This window comes from Dermochelys coriacea, chromosome 2 (genome assembly GCF_009764565.3).
Source record: "Dermochelys coriacea isolate rDerCor1 chromosome 2, rDerCor1.pri.v4, whole genome shotgun sequence".
Lineage (NCBI taxonomy): Eukaryota > Metazoa > Chordata > Testudines > Dermochelyidae > Dermochelys > Dermochelys coriacea.
The window spans coordinates 189932874-189948969 of record NC_050069.1 but is presented as its reverse complement, the minus strand read 5'-3'; the positions used below and the strand labels follow the sequence as shown (position 1 = coordinate 189948969).

General features: G+C 43.2%; 1 protein-coding gene across 3 annotated transcripts in view; it reads right to left on the bottom strand.

Annotated features, from left to right (window-relative positions):
- LARS2 (leucyl-tRNA synthetase 2, mitochondrial) overlaps positions 1-2884 on the bottom strand; it is a 114417-nt gene extending 111533 nt beyond the window's left edge. The window contains exons 1-2 of one of the 3 annotated variants that reach the window (XM_038392130.2): positions 2765-2884; positions 191-437 (exon numbers count right to left, since the gene is read on the bottom strand). In XM_038392130.2, coding sequence (XP_038248058.1) covers positions 191-415 — 225 coding nt within the window. In that variant the 5' untranslated portion in view covers positions 416-437; positions 2765-2884. Of the gene's footprint in view, positions 1-190; positions 438-963; positions 1091-2764 lie in introns of those variants that run through there. The other 2 variants (XM_038392131.2, XM_043508881.1) reach the window with 2 other exon arrangements.
- Positions 2885-16096: the final 13212 nt, after the last annotated feature.

Below are 16096 nucleotides of genomic sequence, written 5' to 3'. Positions count from 1 at the left end.
TTTTTTCAAATAGTACGTTACAGGATATATTTTTGCTAAGTAGGGGATAACACTGTTTAAAACATCTTTAAATCAATATAAATAAATAAATAACACAATATTAAGTACTCCAGACTGATGCTTTCAAAAATATTTCACCTTGAGAAAAAAAAATCAAATATGAATTTTTCAAGTTTTTCAAAATGCTTACATCTGTTTCTGAAGTTTTGCAAAACTGTTCCTTCATTCTTGGAAGCCACCACTTCTCAACTTTCTTTCTTGTTTCCAATCCATAGTATCTTTCCCACTTCCCCGTCTCACTGTAAATAGACCTGATCCATCCTGGAATCAATCTCCTTTGCCATTTAATTAAGTCATTTAGCTGCCTTTTCAGACATGAAGAACAAACTCCAAATCTCTGCCAAGCAGACTGCATTTTTTAGGATACAATGGCTGTTCTGAAAAATACAAAAACATAACTTTTAATCTAAGGTCAAGCAATGAGTACTACAGTGGAAATGTGTATGACAATTTTGTTGTAATGATACATACTTTAAGCACAGTTTAAACAATATTTGTTTATTTCCGATTGTACTTGCATTTTATTTCTAGCGTGGGTTGTTAAAGCACTTAACTTTAAAAAAATGGCTCAGGCCCTGGGAGGGGCACCAACATGAAACTAGTTTGGCAGTATTAGATTATTTCCTAAAGGGATGAAATCATTCTACAATCTCCCAGAAAATGAATATCAACCCCCCTGAGATTACAGACATTTGAACTGACAGAATTTGAAAAAGGTTATTAAAATTTTTTAATAGTTATTTGGGATGAGGGCAGGGGAAAATGGGAGTTGAGACACAATCTCAAATATAGTCAATTAGTTTGCAACTGCTGAAAACCCAGGAGGTGGACTATGGTTACTAGATTTCAGATGGAAATTCTCCTCTGGTTACTGCCCTGCACAGGATTAGATGGAAAACTCACTACTAAACTCTTCAGTTTCAGATGTGGTTCAACAAGTCAAGACAAAAATGATAATGATGAGCCCCAATTCTCTCAGACAATGGGCAAGTTATGGAAACTTCTCTTCACACACTTCGGGGGGGGGGTCTCAATCTGGTTATCACAAAAAGAAGTCAGAGATGGTAAAGACGTATTAGTCCATCTCTCTGACAATGCAGGATTGTTCCCAATAGCACTGTTGCTAGTGCTAGCAGCTTTTCCTACTTCTATTAGGAGAATATTACACAGCCTTAAAAAAATAAATTTAAAAAAAGCACCTCACTGGCAGGAAGATCTTCCTGAGATTCATCCTAAATTTCCCTTTTTAATCTCATCCCATTACTCCTGCTGATATCCCTTTCAGCATGCCAATTCTTCTCCATCCTTAGGCCTAGTCTTCCCTTGAAAGTTGTAGTGGTATAACATTTCAGTTAGAAGTGTAATTTTTTTATATTGAAAATGGCTAGGGAGCACTGGACTCAAGAGATATGGGTTCTCCTGACTTTCTGGATGACTTTGGGCATATCATTTCGCCTTCCCATGCCTCAGTTTCCCCATCTATAAAATGGATAGAATGATACTGACTTCCTTTGTAAAGCACTATATACAAGAGCCAGGTTGTATATTACCACCACTTCATTCCACGATGTGAGGTCTCTAACTATGCAGCTCAAAACTACATAGGCCATTTTGCTGATCTGTTGCACTGCGAACTATTTTCTCCTCTCATCCCATTGGGTGGTCTTCTTCAGCATTACTTCTTCACAAGTTTCTTCCTCCCACTGAACCTAGTGAGTTGAATCCTTCACTCAAAAGAGACAAACCATTTGGGTGGAATGGAATCAAGACCCTGAAAGATTTAACTTACAAATCTTTCATTGGGCTAAAAACATAAGGTCCCCCCAGCTGAATAACTTTATTGCAGTGTAATAAAAATAATAATGATTAATAAATCATTGAAACAGTCATTTTCTCTTTATTCAATTCTGAACAAAAAAGGATAAAACCTTGTGAAGCCACTCTTCAGGTAGTGCGCTGATGTGGGAGAGCACATTGTACTGAGTGAGCAGCTTGGGAGAGAAGAGTTAGCTACACAGCAGGGCTTGTCACCAGAGTGGTGATGGAAAGGGATGTGGTATGCTTTAGAGAGGAAATAGTTATAGGAGGTTCTGCATTAGGATGTGGCTTGGACATGTTTAGGATGGTAGTTAAGGGGGTTCTAAGGGTAGGGCTGGGGGTTCTAGGTTATAGGTGGGGGTTCTGGGATGGGGATGCTTTGGGGAAGTATAGTTATGGGGATTCTAGGTTGGGGTAGAAGTTCTGGGAGGAGGACAGTTTGCAGGCTAGTTATGGGAGGTCTAGGCTAGGAGATGCTTTACAAAGGAATAGTTATAGGGGTTCTAGGTTAGGGGAGGAATGGTTATGGAGGTTCTAGGTCAGGATGGCAGTGCTGGCACTGGAGAATGCTTTGGGGAAGGGGGAAGTTATGGGGGGATCTAGGTTATGGGTGAGGGTGCTTTGGGCAGAGGGTTGTTGGGACAGAGGGTGCTTGGTGCGGGAGGAGTACTCGCTGGATAGGGAGTTGCTACAGGCTGGGGGATGGTTTTGGCAGGAAGCCATTATGGGGAGAGCTGGGGGCTAGGGACGGTTGGGGCCGTTACGGGAAAGGTCGCGTGGGGGCGATATGAACTCGGGGCCGTTATGCTAATGCCGAATGAGGGGGTCGTCGCGAGCCACGTCTGGGTGGGTGGGTGGGTGTGAGAGGGAGGGAGGATCGTGTTACCTGCGCGCGAGCCCCGGCTACTAGCGTGCGCCCCCCTCACGCGCTCAGGCTGGCTTCCGCTTTCGCACTGGGCGCCGCCATGTTTTTACCGGCTCCAACGCAGATACCACCCCCACCCCCGCAGCTCGCCCCGCCCCCTCGGGAGGAGGCGGAGCGCAGGGCGGGGCCATGAGGAAGGGGCGGGGCTCTGGGGGTCGCCCCTGGCCCTGAGGCGGGGCGGGGTTGGGTTCCCCTGCGGCCTCTCCAGCCACCGCACCCAGCGGCGGGGTCCCGCCAGGTGCAGGCTCGCGCCAAGCCGCGGGGAAGGCCACGCGGGAGTCAAGACTCGGAGCCCCCTGCTGCGCGCCGGCCGCCTCCCTGCCCCGCCGGGCGCTCATCCCCTGGTTCCCTGGGCGCGCCGGGAGGGGTGGGGGGGCGTTTTGCGGCCTGGCCCCCGCGGCAGCCCACCCCCAGCTAATGCCGCGTAGGAATCCGCAACCTAAGCCGCCTCACCGTGCCAGGGGCAGCCCTGGGCGGGTAGCTCCGCAGGTGTAACTCTAGAGACACTAAAGAAGAACAGGCGGACTTGTGGCACCTTAGAGACTAACACATTTATTTGAGCAGAAGCTTTCCTGAGCTACAGCCCCGGAAGCTTCTGCTCAAATAAATGTTAGTCTCTAAGGTGCCACAAGTCCGCCTGTTCTTTTTTGCCAATACAGACTAACACGGCTGCTACTCTGAGATCTAGAGAGCCTGAGCCCCTGCAGAACAGTTGCCTCCCTGCAACTAGAGCCTGGGGTGTTTGTTCTCCCTACTGGGGGCAGTCCCCCTCGTCTCGCAGCACTGGGGCCACTGGGGTGTGGGACTAGAGCAAAAAAAGTCTCACAAGACAGGCCCTCAGCCAGCCGCGTTTGGCATTTAATGGTCAAACCCAACTACTGAAAAAGACCCTCTGGTCCTTATTTTGTACTTGTATTTATTTTCCAAAAATAAACGCTGGGGCCTCATAGTGCCGGGGGGAGCGTAGAGAAAGCAAAGCCCTGCTCCCAGCACTCTTTTACCCAGGCCGGGGCAGAATGCTTAAATAAAATAAGATCCAGCTTCAGCCAAAACTTTACCCACAAAGGCCTTGTCTACACTGACAAGTTGCTGTGCCATAAAGCAGCTTTCTGCGGTGTAACTCCCAAGGTGCACACACTGCCAAGCCACTTAGAGTGAAGAAACTCCTCAGTTGCCGCACTGCGAAAAAACCTACCTTGACGAGAGTCGTCAGCCTTAAAGCGCAGAGGCTCCAGCGCTGTAGTGGCAGCGTAAACACATTGCAGCGCAGAAAGCAATCAATTGGCCTTCAGAAGTGTCCCATAATCCCTCAAGCGGCTGCTCTGCTCATTGTTTTGAACTCAGCTGCCTTCTAGACATGCATTCCTCCCCTTTCAAAGTTGGCTAGATGTTTTTAATCCAAAATCTAGTTGTGAGAGAGAGGGCACTTTCCTGCAGTATCTTTGGGCACTCTTACTGAATTAAGTTTATAGCTGTGGAGTCCATTGTCTGATAAATGCAAAGTTCATGTATTAATGTGGAATTGTACACAGCTTCTCTCAAGGAGATATGTGGCCAAAGTAAATCCTGGGAAGTGCTGGGAGCATCAAAGGACTATTTTAAAGACTGTGCCAGACAAGAATGAATTTTTGAGACAAAGAGAAGCAGGTTTCCTATGAAATAGCTGGGATGAGGTAAATGCAATTTCCACTTCTAGACCCAGCCTCCTGAAGAAGAGAATCATTTTCTGGCTGATTACCTATTCAGTCTCTGGATATCAAAAACCCCAGCTGCATAATGGAAAGGCTAACATACACATAGAACTTCTTGTTCTGAGCAAAAGCTGTTATGAACTTCTGACTACAGAAAAAACTCTTGGTAGGGTTTGAAGGACTGAATCCTACCAGAGCCCAAGATTGGAGCTGGGCTGATCTCTAATAAGCTTATTAGTATGTGTGTATGTTCTTTTATTGTTTTTAATATGTTGTTGCCATAATACTTTTTACCTTAGGAATAAATGTGCTTGCTTAGAAAGGGTTGTGTGGTAACTTACGGCTGTGGACAATTATATTGTTACTTCAAATTGTAAGCAAGGTACAGATGCTGGCCTACTTAGGTTGGCTTGCTGGGGAACTCGTGTAGGAAGATGTGACATAGAGGCCCATTGGTGCCAACTGGCAAAGGGTTTTCTGTTCTTACAAGAAACTCCTACACCCAATACACCACTTTCATGGTATTTATCCATAAAGGATAGCATGTGAGATCTCTACTGAAAGCTCATAATTTATTGTGAGATGTGTGTAAAAGTAATATTTAAGGAATAATGTAACTATACAGAAAATTATGCCCTTATGGTCCCGGAGTGAAAGAGAATCACCAGGGAATCATATGTCTTGGTGATAGCGTATTCAAACAGGAGGGAGTTATCACCCTGCCTTGGCTAGCTGATTACATAATATATTACTCAATTGCCCACTGTTTCATCAACCCAGAAAAGTCAATGGAAAACCATCAAAGACAAAGCAAAAGCACTGAAACTACTTGGACGTAAAAAGGGGTCACCCTGTCTATGAATAAAGACAAAAGACTGATTCAGTATATCACAGGATGGAGAAAGACACTGGGGGAATTCTGCATCACTGCACACACACAGAATTAATCTCTCACACAAAATTTTTTTTCTCTGCAGAAAATATATTCTGCTGGAGAGGTGCTGCAATTACACCTTTCATCCATCAGGGTCTGCTGTGGTACCATAACAGAGCAGCTACTCCCAGGCGGGAGCAGCCCCAGAAGTGGATAGGGAAGAGAAAAGGCTGTGTTCCTCACAGTACCCTGCCCGTGGGGCCAGATTAGGAGCCACAGGATATGGGGGGACTGACTGCATGGAGCTGCTGGGGGGGTCCACAGACTGGGGTTCAAAAGGCTTAGTGGGGGGACACACTGGGGCAGGGGCTGAGTGGGGGGTGCAGGGATACATAGGGATGAGTGGGTGGCTGGAGGGTGCAGGAACACATGGGGAGGAGCGATGGCTGAGTGGGGGTGCAAGAACACATGGGACAGGGGCAGATGTGCCAGACTGAATGAGAGAGGCTAGGGGTCAGGCAGGATCTGCATGGGGGAGGCTCCCTAACAATCCCTCCCCACAAAAAAACTCTGTTCCATACTTCTCCCACCCACACACTCAGGTTCACACCCAGGCTCCTTCCCAGCAATTACTTCCCTCTACTTCAGCTCCTCCATTACCCCTATTCCCCCAAACCTTTGCACTGCTTCTGAGGGGTGTGGGAAATACGTTTCTGTATTGTAGTTTAAAAGAATTATTACTCAAAGTTCTGTATGAATATGCCTAGTACGGAATCTATTTGTCAAAACACATTTCCTGAATCTGTATGTTATAGACATTTTCTGAATGTCTGTATTGTTAGACATATTTGCTGACAGGTATTTTGAAATAAATTACCAAAATAATTGAAACTGGTGTGATTATATTGTGTTATTTTAACAAATAAAATATGCAGAATTTTAGAATATTGTGTGCAGAATTTTTAATTTTTTGGCACAGAATTTTTTATTTTTTTGGTGCAGAATTCCCGCAAAAGTAATCCATTCACTAGAGGGGTAGGTACCTTGATGGGAAGGAGGTGCTTCATGAAAAATTTGGTCCTGGCTTCTGGCACTACCAAACGCTGCAAAAGACTGAACTTTGTGGTAAGAATCTACTTTATGAAATAGGAAAGGTACCTATTAATAAGTGTAGGCCCGAGTTTTGTATGTAACCATTTATTTCCATTGCTCTCACTTGATCTATTTAAATCTTTCTTGAACCTTATACTTACTTAAATGCCCTTGTTTTTACTACAATCAAGCTCAGGTGCCGTGTGTGAGACAGAAGAGCAGTGGTCTAAGGTAAAACTGGTAAACTGGGTTACACTGTTCCTTTGGGAACGGAGGATCTGGGATTTCTGCAGGTATCCAATGATACAAAGAGGGGACATTTTGAAGGGACTCAGGTATATTCTATTGTCCACCAGTATCTGTTGTCACTCAGAAGAGAGTGATTGAATGGCTGACAGGCTGGTTGTGTTAGTGAGCTAACAGCTAGCTGGCACAGGCAAGACTCCCTCCTGCAGAAGGCAGTTGACAACAACATGACTTACAGCCCTGGCTGCCCCGAGAGCTTCACAGCAGGGGACTGTTGAACCTGGAAAAACCCAGGTCAGGAGGGAGAGAGACGGGGTCTCCTCCCAAGAGAGGTGATGGGTGAGGAGCCTAGAGTGGATGACCTTGCTGGACCACAGAGCGGGAATATAGGGGTAGATGCCCTGAACTGTGACACTAGTGACAGAAGGGGAGGAGCAAAAAAGTGTCTTCAGAAAATTACTGAAAAATATATTTTCTTGCTTAGTACCAATCACCATAGTAACTAGTGGCTTTAAATACAGTTTAAAAACAAATCAGACATTATGTACACAATCCATCACACATGCTGGCACTAAGAGCCCAGCTAAACTACCACCTTGTCTGGGTAGTTATACTATAGTTCCTTTTAGTAGTGGAAATGGGACCCAAACCACGTCCCCAAACCATGCTAAATCTTTAGGTCCCACTCTTACAAACATTTCTGCAAGTGTTTATCTTTACACACTTGAGTAGTGTCATGGAAGTAAGCTACTTACCTGAATAAAGATACGCACATGCATAATCATTTGCAGGATCAGGGCCTGGACAGTTCGAGCACTGCAGCAACTAAGCTACCATCATATTTATTAGGAATCCAAATGGGCCCTATCACAGCATATGTAAAATATATCTAACTATGCAATACACAGCTGGATTTTTATAAAGTTTCTACTTCTCCTTTGTGTTTGGCTGGCAATAGCCCAGAAATAGGGCCAGTAATTGTTTTATTAAAAAACTGAACTAAGGAAAACACAAAAGTCCATAAAGACAATCTAAAAGCAGCATAATTAATTCTATCTCTGGCTGGAAAATAAAATCTTATCCAATTATCTAAATAATTCAGTTAATAATTGTTTGTAATTACTACGAGTGTGCACAGGGAACAAGAAATACTTTTTTCTGTTGATTGCACCCTTTTTGCTGCTGGCAACCATTGACTGTATTTTTTATCCTTGTGTTCAAGTGGAGTAAAATGAACAACTTCTGGTTACGTAATACAGTGCTTAGAGCTGGGTGATCTGTTATTTCTTTGTACATCTGGGTGACTTATATCATTAAAAATAATTTTTATCAGATATAAGCCTTCAGCTTTGCTGTGTACATCTATCAAATATACTTCAATTATAACCTCTGTGCCACAGAAAATGAAATAAGCACGGGTCTGATTCTACAGTTTCTTACATGAATGTAATTCCATTAAGGTCCATTGGAATTATGCCTGATTTATCACAGTGTAAGGAGAAGCAAACTGATTTCATTGTCTCTGCCTGGCTCTTCTTAAGTGGTGGTAACTGGAGTTTCTCAACAGCTTTTTCCATCCCAAATCTTTGCATGAATAAGTTATAATTTGGCTATGTGAATTTTCAAATCAACTGCAGATTGTCAGGTATCAATCAGCTGTCTGAGAACAGTAGGCACATTCCACTATTGGGATCCAGCAACAAGGCAAACCTTAAAATGATGTACATTTGGGTTTTTTTGTGAAAAATCACCAGCCTTAGGGGCCACAGCTGCTTACGTTGCTTTGGAATGTAACTTTCAAGGAACTTTCATGTTAACAGTATTCTATGTAGCTGTCTAGATTGAAGCTCAGTAACTGTTATCAGTGTGAGGCCCAAAGTCACAACAAACAAACAAGATATACAGTACTGGACCTGTCATTTGTAAAAGCAGCCCTCCAATGAGGGAATGATCAGAAAACAATGGCTCTTATAGAAGGGCAAAAATACATAGAAAAAATCACTTTGAGTAGAGCAGGACAAATGTATTAGTTTAAAGAGGGGCTATGTTAAATAGGAAGGTAAACTGAATTAAAGTAACTTTAGTTGTGTCCAGATTCCAATACTCTTAATTGACCTTACTCCACTAAAGTCAACAAGACTACTTGTGAGGTAAAGTGCTATTCAGTGTAAAAAGAAAAGGAGTACTTGTGGCACCTTAGAGACTAACAAATTTATTTGAGCATAAGCTTTCGTGAGCTACAGCTCACTTCATCGGATGCAAAGTTATTAGACTCTGGTTCTTTATTTGGTTTTCAACTTAATATATTGGCAGCAACTGAGAGACAGATTTTGCCTCCCTCGCTCACGTGGAGTACAACCTTACTCTGTGAGTAGTTCCATTCATTTTAAGAGGATTACCCACAGAGAAGGTACTAGTCAGAATGAGTAAGGGTGGCAAAATCTGGCTCTAACTCATAGGGTGTTTTGTGTGCTACTAAGCTGTAAGAAACATTTTAAAAATGTCAAACCACAACCAGTTTTTATACAGAATTTTTGGTGTGTTTTTTAAACACATGAATGTCTTAAAACTGTTTTTTAAAAGTATTTTTCCTGAAATATACTGACCTATATTTTTCCAAGCTTGTCATCAAGATTACAGCCAATCACTTAGACAGACTTTTGTCTTATCTTTTTAATCCATTCATTGCAGGAAAAATCATTTTTCTCTTTCTGAAAATCTACTTATATATTTCATTTGCTTATAGCAAGAGATAATCTGGAATAACACTGAACTAATCGAATCACCCTTTAAAATGCTTATGGAAGAGCTATGTGCTAAACAAATATGTAGAGCCATGTGCAGATACAAAATTTGTGTCCACATCTGATCCAAAAAAATGGATATTTGCAGGGTTCTACAAATATGCTTTTACATTAGATATAATTACAACTCTTCTGTTAATTTATTAGGGGAGGATGTGAAAACAAAACACAGCAGTATTATTTGTTGCTTTATCATTTAAATTTCAGATGATAGTCTGATAAACATTCTACACATACAATTGCCCAGTCCTGCAAACATTTACTGCTTTGGGTGGAGCTTACTACAATGAGAACTTTACTTTGTAGTAAGGGTTAGATTCACAAAAGGATTTAGGCACCTAACTGCTATTTTAGGCATCTAAATCCCAGAATCAGGCCCCGCTGGGATTCATAGAGCCCAGGTGCCTTTGTTTCTGCCACTGGGCCTGCCTGCTGTGGCCCCACACTAGGCATCCAGATGCCTAAGCCCTGGAGAGATCATGAACGGAAATAGATGGGCATTCCCCTGCCTAATTCGCTTGTGGGCCCAATCTGGTAAGCATGCTCAGAGTTTGCCTTTCAGGCTGGGCCCCTATAGCTGAGTTTACACTAAATGGCGTTGGGTGGAGGAGAAGCTCTCTCATAACTTTTAGGCAAGCGTTTAGGGTACTCACTTGGGATGTGGGAGACCCCTAGGTCAAGTCACCCCTCACTGCAATGAGAAGGGATTTGAACTGGGATCTGCCACTCTCAGGGGAGTGCCCTAACCATTCAGCTATGGGATGTTCTGATGTGGGGCTCCTTCAGTCTCTCTGGTGGAAGCTGTTCCCACACTAAATATATGATTTAAAAAGTCTTTGGAGCAGGGTGACTGGATCCTGAGTCTCCCATCTCCCTTGTGAGTGCTCTAATTACCAGGCTACAAACTCTTTCCCTGTTTTGCCCAATGATTCTTTCATTATTTGTTCACTGTGGAACACCTTCAACGGAAAAGACTAAGTCCCCACCTCACATCTGATTATCCCATAGCCCTGTGGTTAGAGCACTCTTCTGAGAGGTAGTAGATCCCTGTTCAAATCCTTCTGCCTCATCAGGCAGAAGGGGGACTTGAACCAGGGGTTTCCCACATCCCAGGTGAGTAGTGTTTCTCAAATGCGGCCACCAGCGGATTTTTTGGCACCCACGACAGCATCCTGGGCGGAGAGTGTGGGGGGTCAAATCATTGGCCCCTCCCTGCCTCACCCAGCTTTTAATCCTGGATGCACCACCTTGGTGTTTGCTGGCGCTGCTGCCAGGGATCAGTGCCCTGCACCACACAGCCTCCTTGGAGGCTCCAGGCAGCGCCTCAGGACACACATGGAGCTAGTATGCACAGCGCCAGAGGAACCTGGGACTCCACAGGCAGCTGGTGAATTCCCAACCCACTTTCCGAGGAATGGCGGGGCCCCCAAAGTGGTAGAAAAATTGTCAGAGCGGCCATCAGCAAGAGTTGGTGGTTGCTCTCTGAGCAAAAAAAATGTGATAACCGCTAGACTCGGCTAAGAGATCTGAGGGAGCGCCTTTGCCTCCTCCACTGCCAAGAGAGGGTTTCCAGCTGAGAATCCCAAGCAGAGGGAGGCATCTTCCTGCAGCTCAGACTTAGGCACCTATATCTGAGAGAAGGGCGGGGCTTAGCACAAACCGCTCAAATCTCTCATTGGCTACCTTAGGTGAAGTGCTTCCTACAATGCTGATTTTTGAGAATCCATTCTATGACCTGGTCTACACCTAAAAAACAGCTACAACCTAGCTATATTGCTCACGGCTGTGCAAAATTTCACACCCTGGGCAACATATTTAAGTCAATTTAACTCCCAAGGTAGACTAGGTAGGTAGATTAAAGGATTCTTCTATCAACCTAACTACCACCTCTTGGAGAGGTAGATTAACTACAGTGATGGAAGAAAAACTTTCTGTAGATGTGGGAAGCGTCTACACTACAGCGGCACAGCTGCAGAACTGTAGCTGTGCACCTGTGATGTAGACATGGCTGAAGGTGCCTATCTCTCTCCATTTATTGTACAGGGAGCCTAGGCAATGAATTCAGGCTTTGTGAATCCCATTGATGTTCTAGGCACCGAAGAGTTAGGCATGGTGATGCTGAATGTCATCACGCCTAAATTTCTTTGTGAATCCAGCCCAAAGTGTTTGGAGGAATGGACCCCATTTGAAGCATCCAAGATTCCACTTCTCACAAGACTATACAACAATGCCATCTGAAGAAACTTCTTTCAATGTCTGACACAGACACAGCTGGAATCCCAAGTTCTTCTCTATGGTGGGAAGGAAGATGCTGAGGAACAGGGTGGATGTCTTAGAATCACACAAGGCTGCAAAGTCTTGCCCATGTACTTTCAATTGGCAACCACTATTCTATATCTTGAAGAAAACAGTAAAAATAAGGAACAAGGACTATTTCCCCCTACCATATATTTTTGCAGACAGTGTGATTCTAACTAAGTACAACTGAGAACAAGCCAATAACATTCAGTATAGGCATACAATGACATAGCTATTGTATCATATACAAGAATATAGAGAACATCTTACATCAACAATAGAGACTTAATAGGGAGCTCAGTCCCTAAGCACAGCATAAACCTCTTTATTATCCATTAGTTCAATTCTTATTTTAGCCCATTTAACTATCTGCAAATTGTAACAAAAGGAAGGCCAGCCAAGGTCAAATGAAGTTAACCAAGATCATCTGAAAACCCAAATTAAATCTATGGGTGAACTGAGGACAACTCAGAGACAAACAATTCAAGAGATAACAGGAAATACAGTCGTCTCATGAAAGCCTGTTTTAATCTTAGGGACAATTACATTATTGAATGCATGTTAATTCATGAAAATCCAAGATATTAACTGTTATTTAATGCTGGGCATGCACAACACCACTTAATGCTACAGGACTTATTCCACAGCCACTTAACATTTTAATTCTTTTGCATCAAAACTAAAATTTCTTCCACTGAGATCAATTGTCAGCAATGAACCCCATGAATAATCACTGCAGCAGTTACAACTGTGGGGGTCTAAGAACAGGGGCCTAGGCATTCCTGAGTTCTAATCCCATATGTGATATACGGTTCCTTGGGGGCTTCAGCTAATCACTTAACCTCTCTGACACAATTTCCCCATCCAAGAAGAACAGTATCTAGAACAAGATTTCTCCTTCTCCTGCATACTACCTGCAGATTCTGATGGAAAGAAAAGTTAGCCAAGAAACAAATGAAGCTACCTCATTTCCTGCATAATATAGCAAAAGCACATAAAACAGGAAAAAAGGAAAATACACACACACACACACACACACACACACTCTTAAATAGTAGAGAGCCTGGGATATTATTGAAAATTATGGAAAATGTTCAGGAAACATGCTACTGGTACATTCCTTAATTTTTGTGAAACTGAGTAGAAGAAATATGTTAGAGTTCCTAGCCAGCTGCTGTGTAGCTCAAAAAGGGAAGTGCGTTTTTATGATTTTTCTCAGGTTATGCAAGGCTGCAAAGCTCTGTTTGCTTGACCCCCTTTTCCCTATATGGAAGCAGTGATATAATGCAGTTTCTCTCCGAGTCAGAAGTTTGGTAGTAAATTATTTCACAGGGCCTAATTTTAGCCTTTTTTCTTCAGGGTTACACAGAATTTACACTAATTTGTTCATTAACATTTTTTATCTACACAAGGCTTGTAAAAAATTCATTATTTCCACTATGAAGTATCTTGCTGAAGTGCCCCTGTATTCTGCCACAGAAACAGACATGCTTCAGAAATACCTGTGCACTCTTATAATTTGGCCCCAGCTGATAATTATCATAAATACTTACATTTTGCTTTCCTAGCATTATTCTGCTGATTCGGTATATAAAAACCATGTTTAGTCTTTCTTCCTATACCATAGAAGAATAAGTTTAAAAATCAGCATGTGAAATGCAAAAAAAATATTCGCTACCCAGCACCACTTCAAATTATAGCAGGAAAATTCTTTCAGGTGAGTTTAAGGAATTTGCCTTTTCCATTCACCTCTTTTGGGATAGCGCTTTCTTTTGACCTTTATGGTTTCCTATGTGGATAAACATTTATTGGCTTCTCTCCCTCTGTTTACCCTACAAAGTCAAGCAATTAATGCAGAGGACTGGATTAAGCAGTGATGTAAAAAGTATTTTAAAAAAAGGAACTGAATTAATAAAATAAATGTAAAAAACCGCAAACCCTACCCCCAACTAGAGTTTTGACCTTGTAAATAGAAGTGCCAGAGATTCCATGATAACTACTCAGGACTTTGCTATTGCTATTGATTTAATATGGAAGACACTAAGGCCCAGATCCTCAGAAGTACTGTGATGGGCTATGTTTCATGGCACGCAAACAGAGAAATTAGATAAAAATCAGAAAATCCTCTTGCTGGAAGCTTGCAATATAACACTTCTTAGAATTCAGAATCCTAACACACAAGAACACAACAACAGAGAGAGACAAAGCAGGCTTCTCCTAAAACAGAGAGGCACAACTCATCCCACCTTACTCTAAGCTGATTATCTGCAGATTGACCCTGATCACATGCTTCTCTACAGAGCCTCCTACATGCAAGCAGAAGCAAGAAAATGCCACATAATTTAAAGTGACGGGATCACAATTTTAACACAATTTTCAATACACTGCATATGTTACAAGTGATGTTTGGTGGATAAAAAAATAAACTGAATGAGGTGTTATTTTCATCAAGATGGGCTTGATTCAGGAATTACTGGATAAGATTCCATGACCGGGTTATGCAGAAGGTCATACTAGATGATCATAATGGTCCCTTCTGGCCTTAAAATCTATGAATCTATGCTGGCTGTTTCATTCACACGGAATGAAGCTTGTGTGCAGGTTAAAGTTGAGCAAGTGGAACTTTACTAAACCTGTTAGACTGCTCTGTCCATGTGGCTGAGTTGCTTCCAGCCTAACTCCCAAGTCTCCACATTTCCTGTTTTCCTGATTACCCATCAATAACAGGTTCTCCAGGGAACATGTGCCCACCTCACTCCAGTTTCACTGATCATGATACATCTTACCGTTTTTACAAACATCTTAAATATAAACATTAGGAAGAAATAATTGATGCTCAGACCCCCATCCCATGTTCCTTCAGCCAGAGGTTGGTAGCACACAGCTGAGTTGGAGTCTCATCTTTACCACAGACTCAGCTGGTTTGGTTACATAATCTTTGAGATAGTTTGGTCTCCTCAACCATGACCACACCAGAAGTGGCCTATGTGCGTCTTCCTGTCACCTGACTCAGAGGCCAGCAAACTATCTCTCTGTGGAGTCTTCTCCCTCCCTGTGGGGTTGTCTGTCTCACTGAAGGCTCTCTCGGTGTTGTGTCCGCTGACTCATAAGTGTCTTCTGCTCCTTTGGATCACTTATCCGTCTTGCAGTCACCTCGAATGACCTGGGTGCCACTGCACCCCTCACCACTCCTTTTGTCCACTCTTTCTGGTGTCTCTCTAAAGGCTGAATCTTCATAGGAGTTCCTGACTCCAGGGCTGACTGTTATATTTTAGTACGTGCTGCAGGTCTTGCTGGAGCCTTCGGTATAACTAACAGTGTGAACCAAAGGCTGTGCAGCAGTAACAATACTGTAGCATCAGCAACACTCCGCAGCACTAACAGTATCTTCTTTCTCTGATTGTTGGCCATCTCCTCTCATCAGTGTCCCCATCCATCTGGCTACAACAGGTCTCCCTTGTTGATAGCAGGGTTGGTCCTTTGTCCCAACAGTGCCTGCACCAGCCTGTTTTGGAACCCCAGTAATGGGGTGTTCCTATGTGCCAAAATGCTAACAAAGAATCTGAACCAGAAGAAACAGCATTGTGTAACAGTCTCTTAGCTATTTACACAACTGCTTCCACCTTACCATTATTCTGTGGGTATGCTGGGGAAGTGATGTGGTTGTCAAACTCCCATTTGCATGCAAATTACTTTAATTTTTCTGAGGCAAACTGGAGTCCATTGTTGGTGAATACAGTGTCCGGAATGCCAAATGTCACAAAACGTTCCTTCAATTTGCCAATCACTGACTTGCTTCGTGTATCAGACAGAGCACCAACTTCCCAGAAATCTGAGTAGTCATCCACTGTAATCAAGTACTGCTTTTCCTTGAAGGTAAATAAGTCCGCTCTCACCTTTTCCCATGGTCAGGTGGACAGCTCATGTGGTAAAAGAGTCTTTCTGCTTGCGGTAATCACACGATTGGATGGTGTCACACCCTTCTATCAAGGAGCAGAGCTCTCTGTTCATTCCCGCTCAGTAAACACACTCTGGAGCCCGCCTAAGTCTGCTGTCAATGCCCAAGTCTGCAGCACATATTTTTGCATGACATCCTTATGTAATGAGGTGGGGACAACATCTCTCTGTCCTCAAAATATGATTCCATCCTGCACACTCAGCTTATCTTTGATTTGAAAAATATGACTTTGCTCCTACTGGTAGTTGGCTCTTGTCTTCTGGCCACATAGCTAGTATAGATCTCAACTGCCTGTTGCGGGAGGCCCTTTTCTGTGGCCTCTTTGAGTTC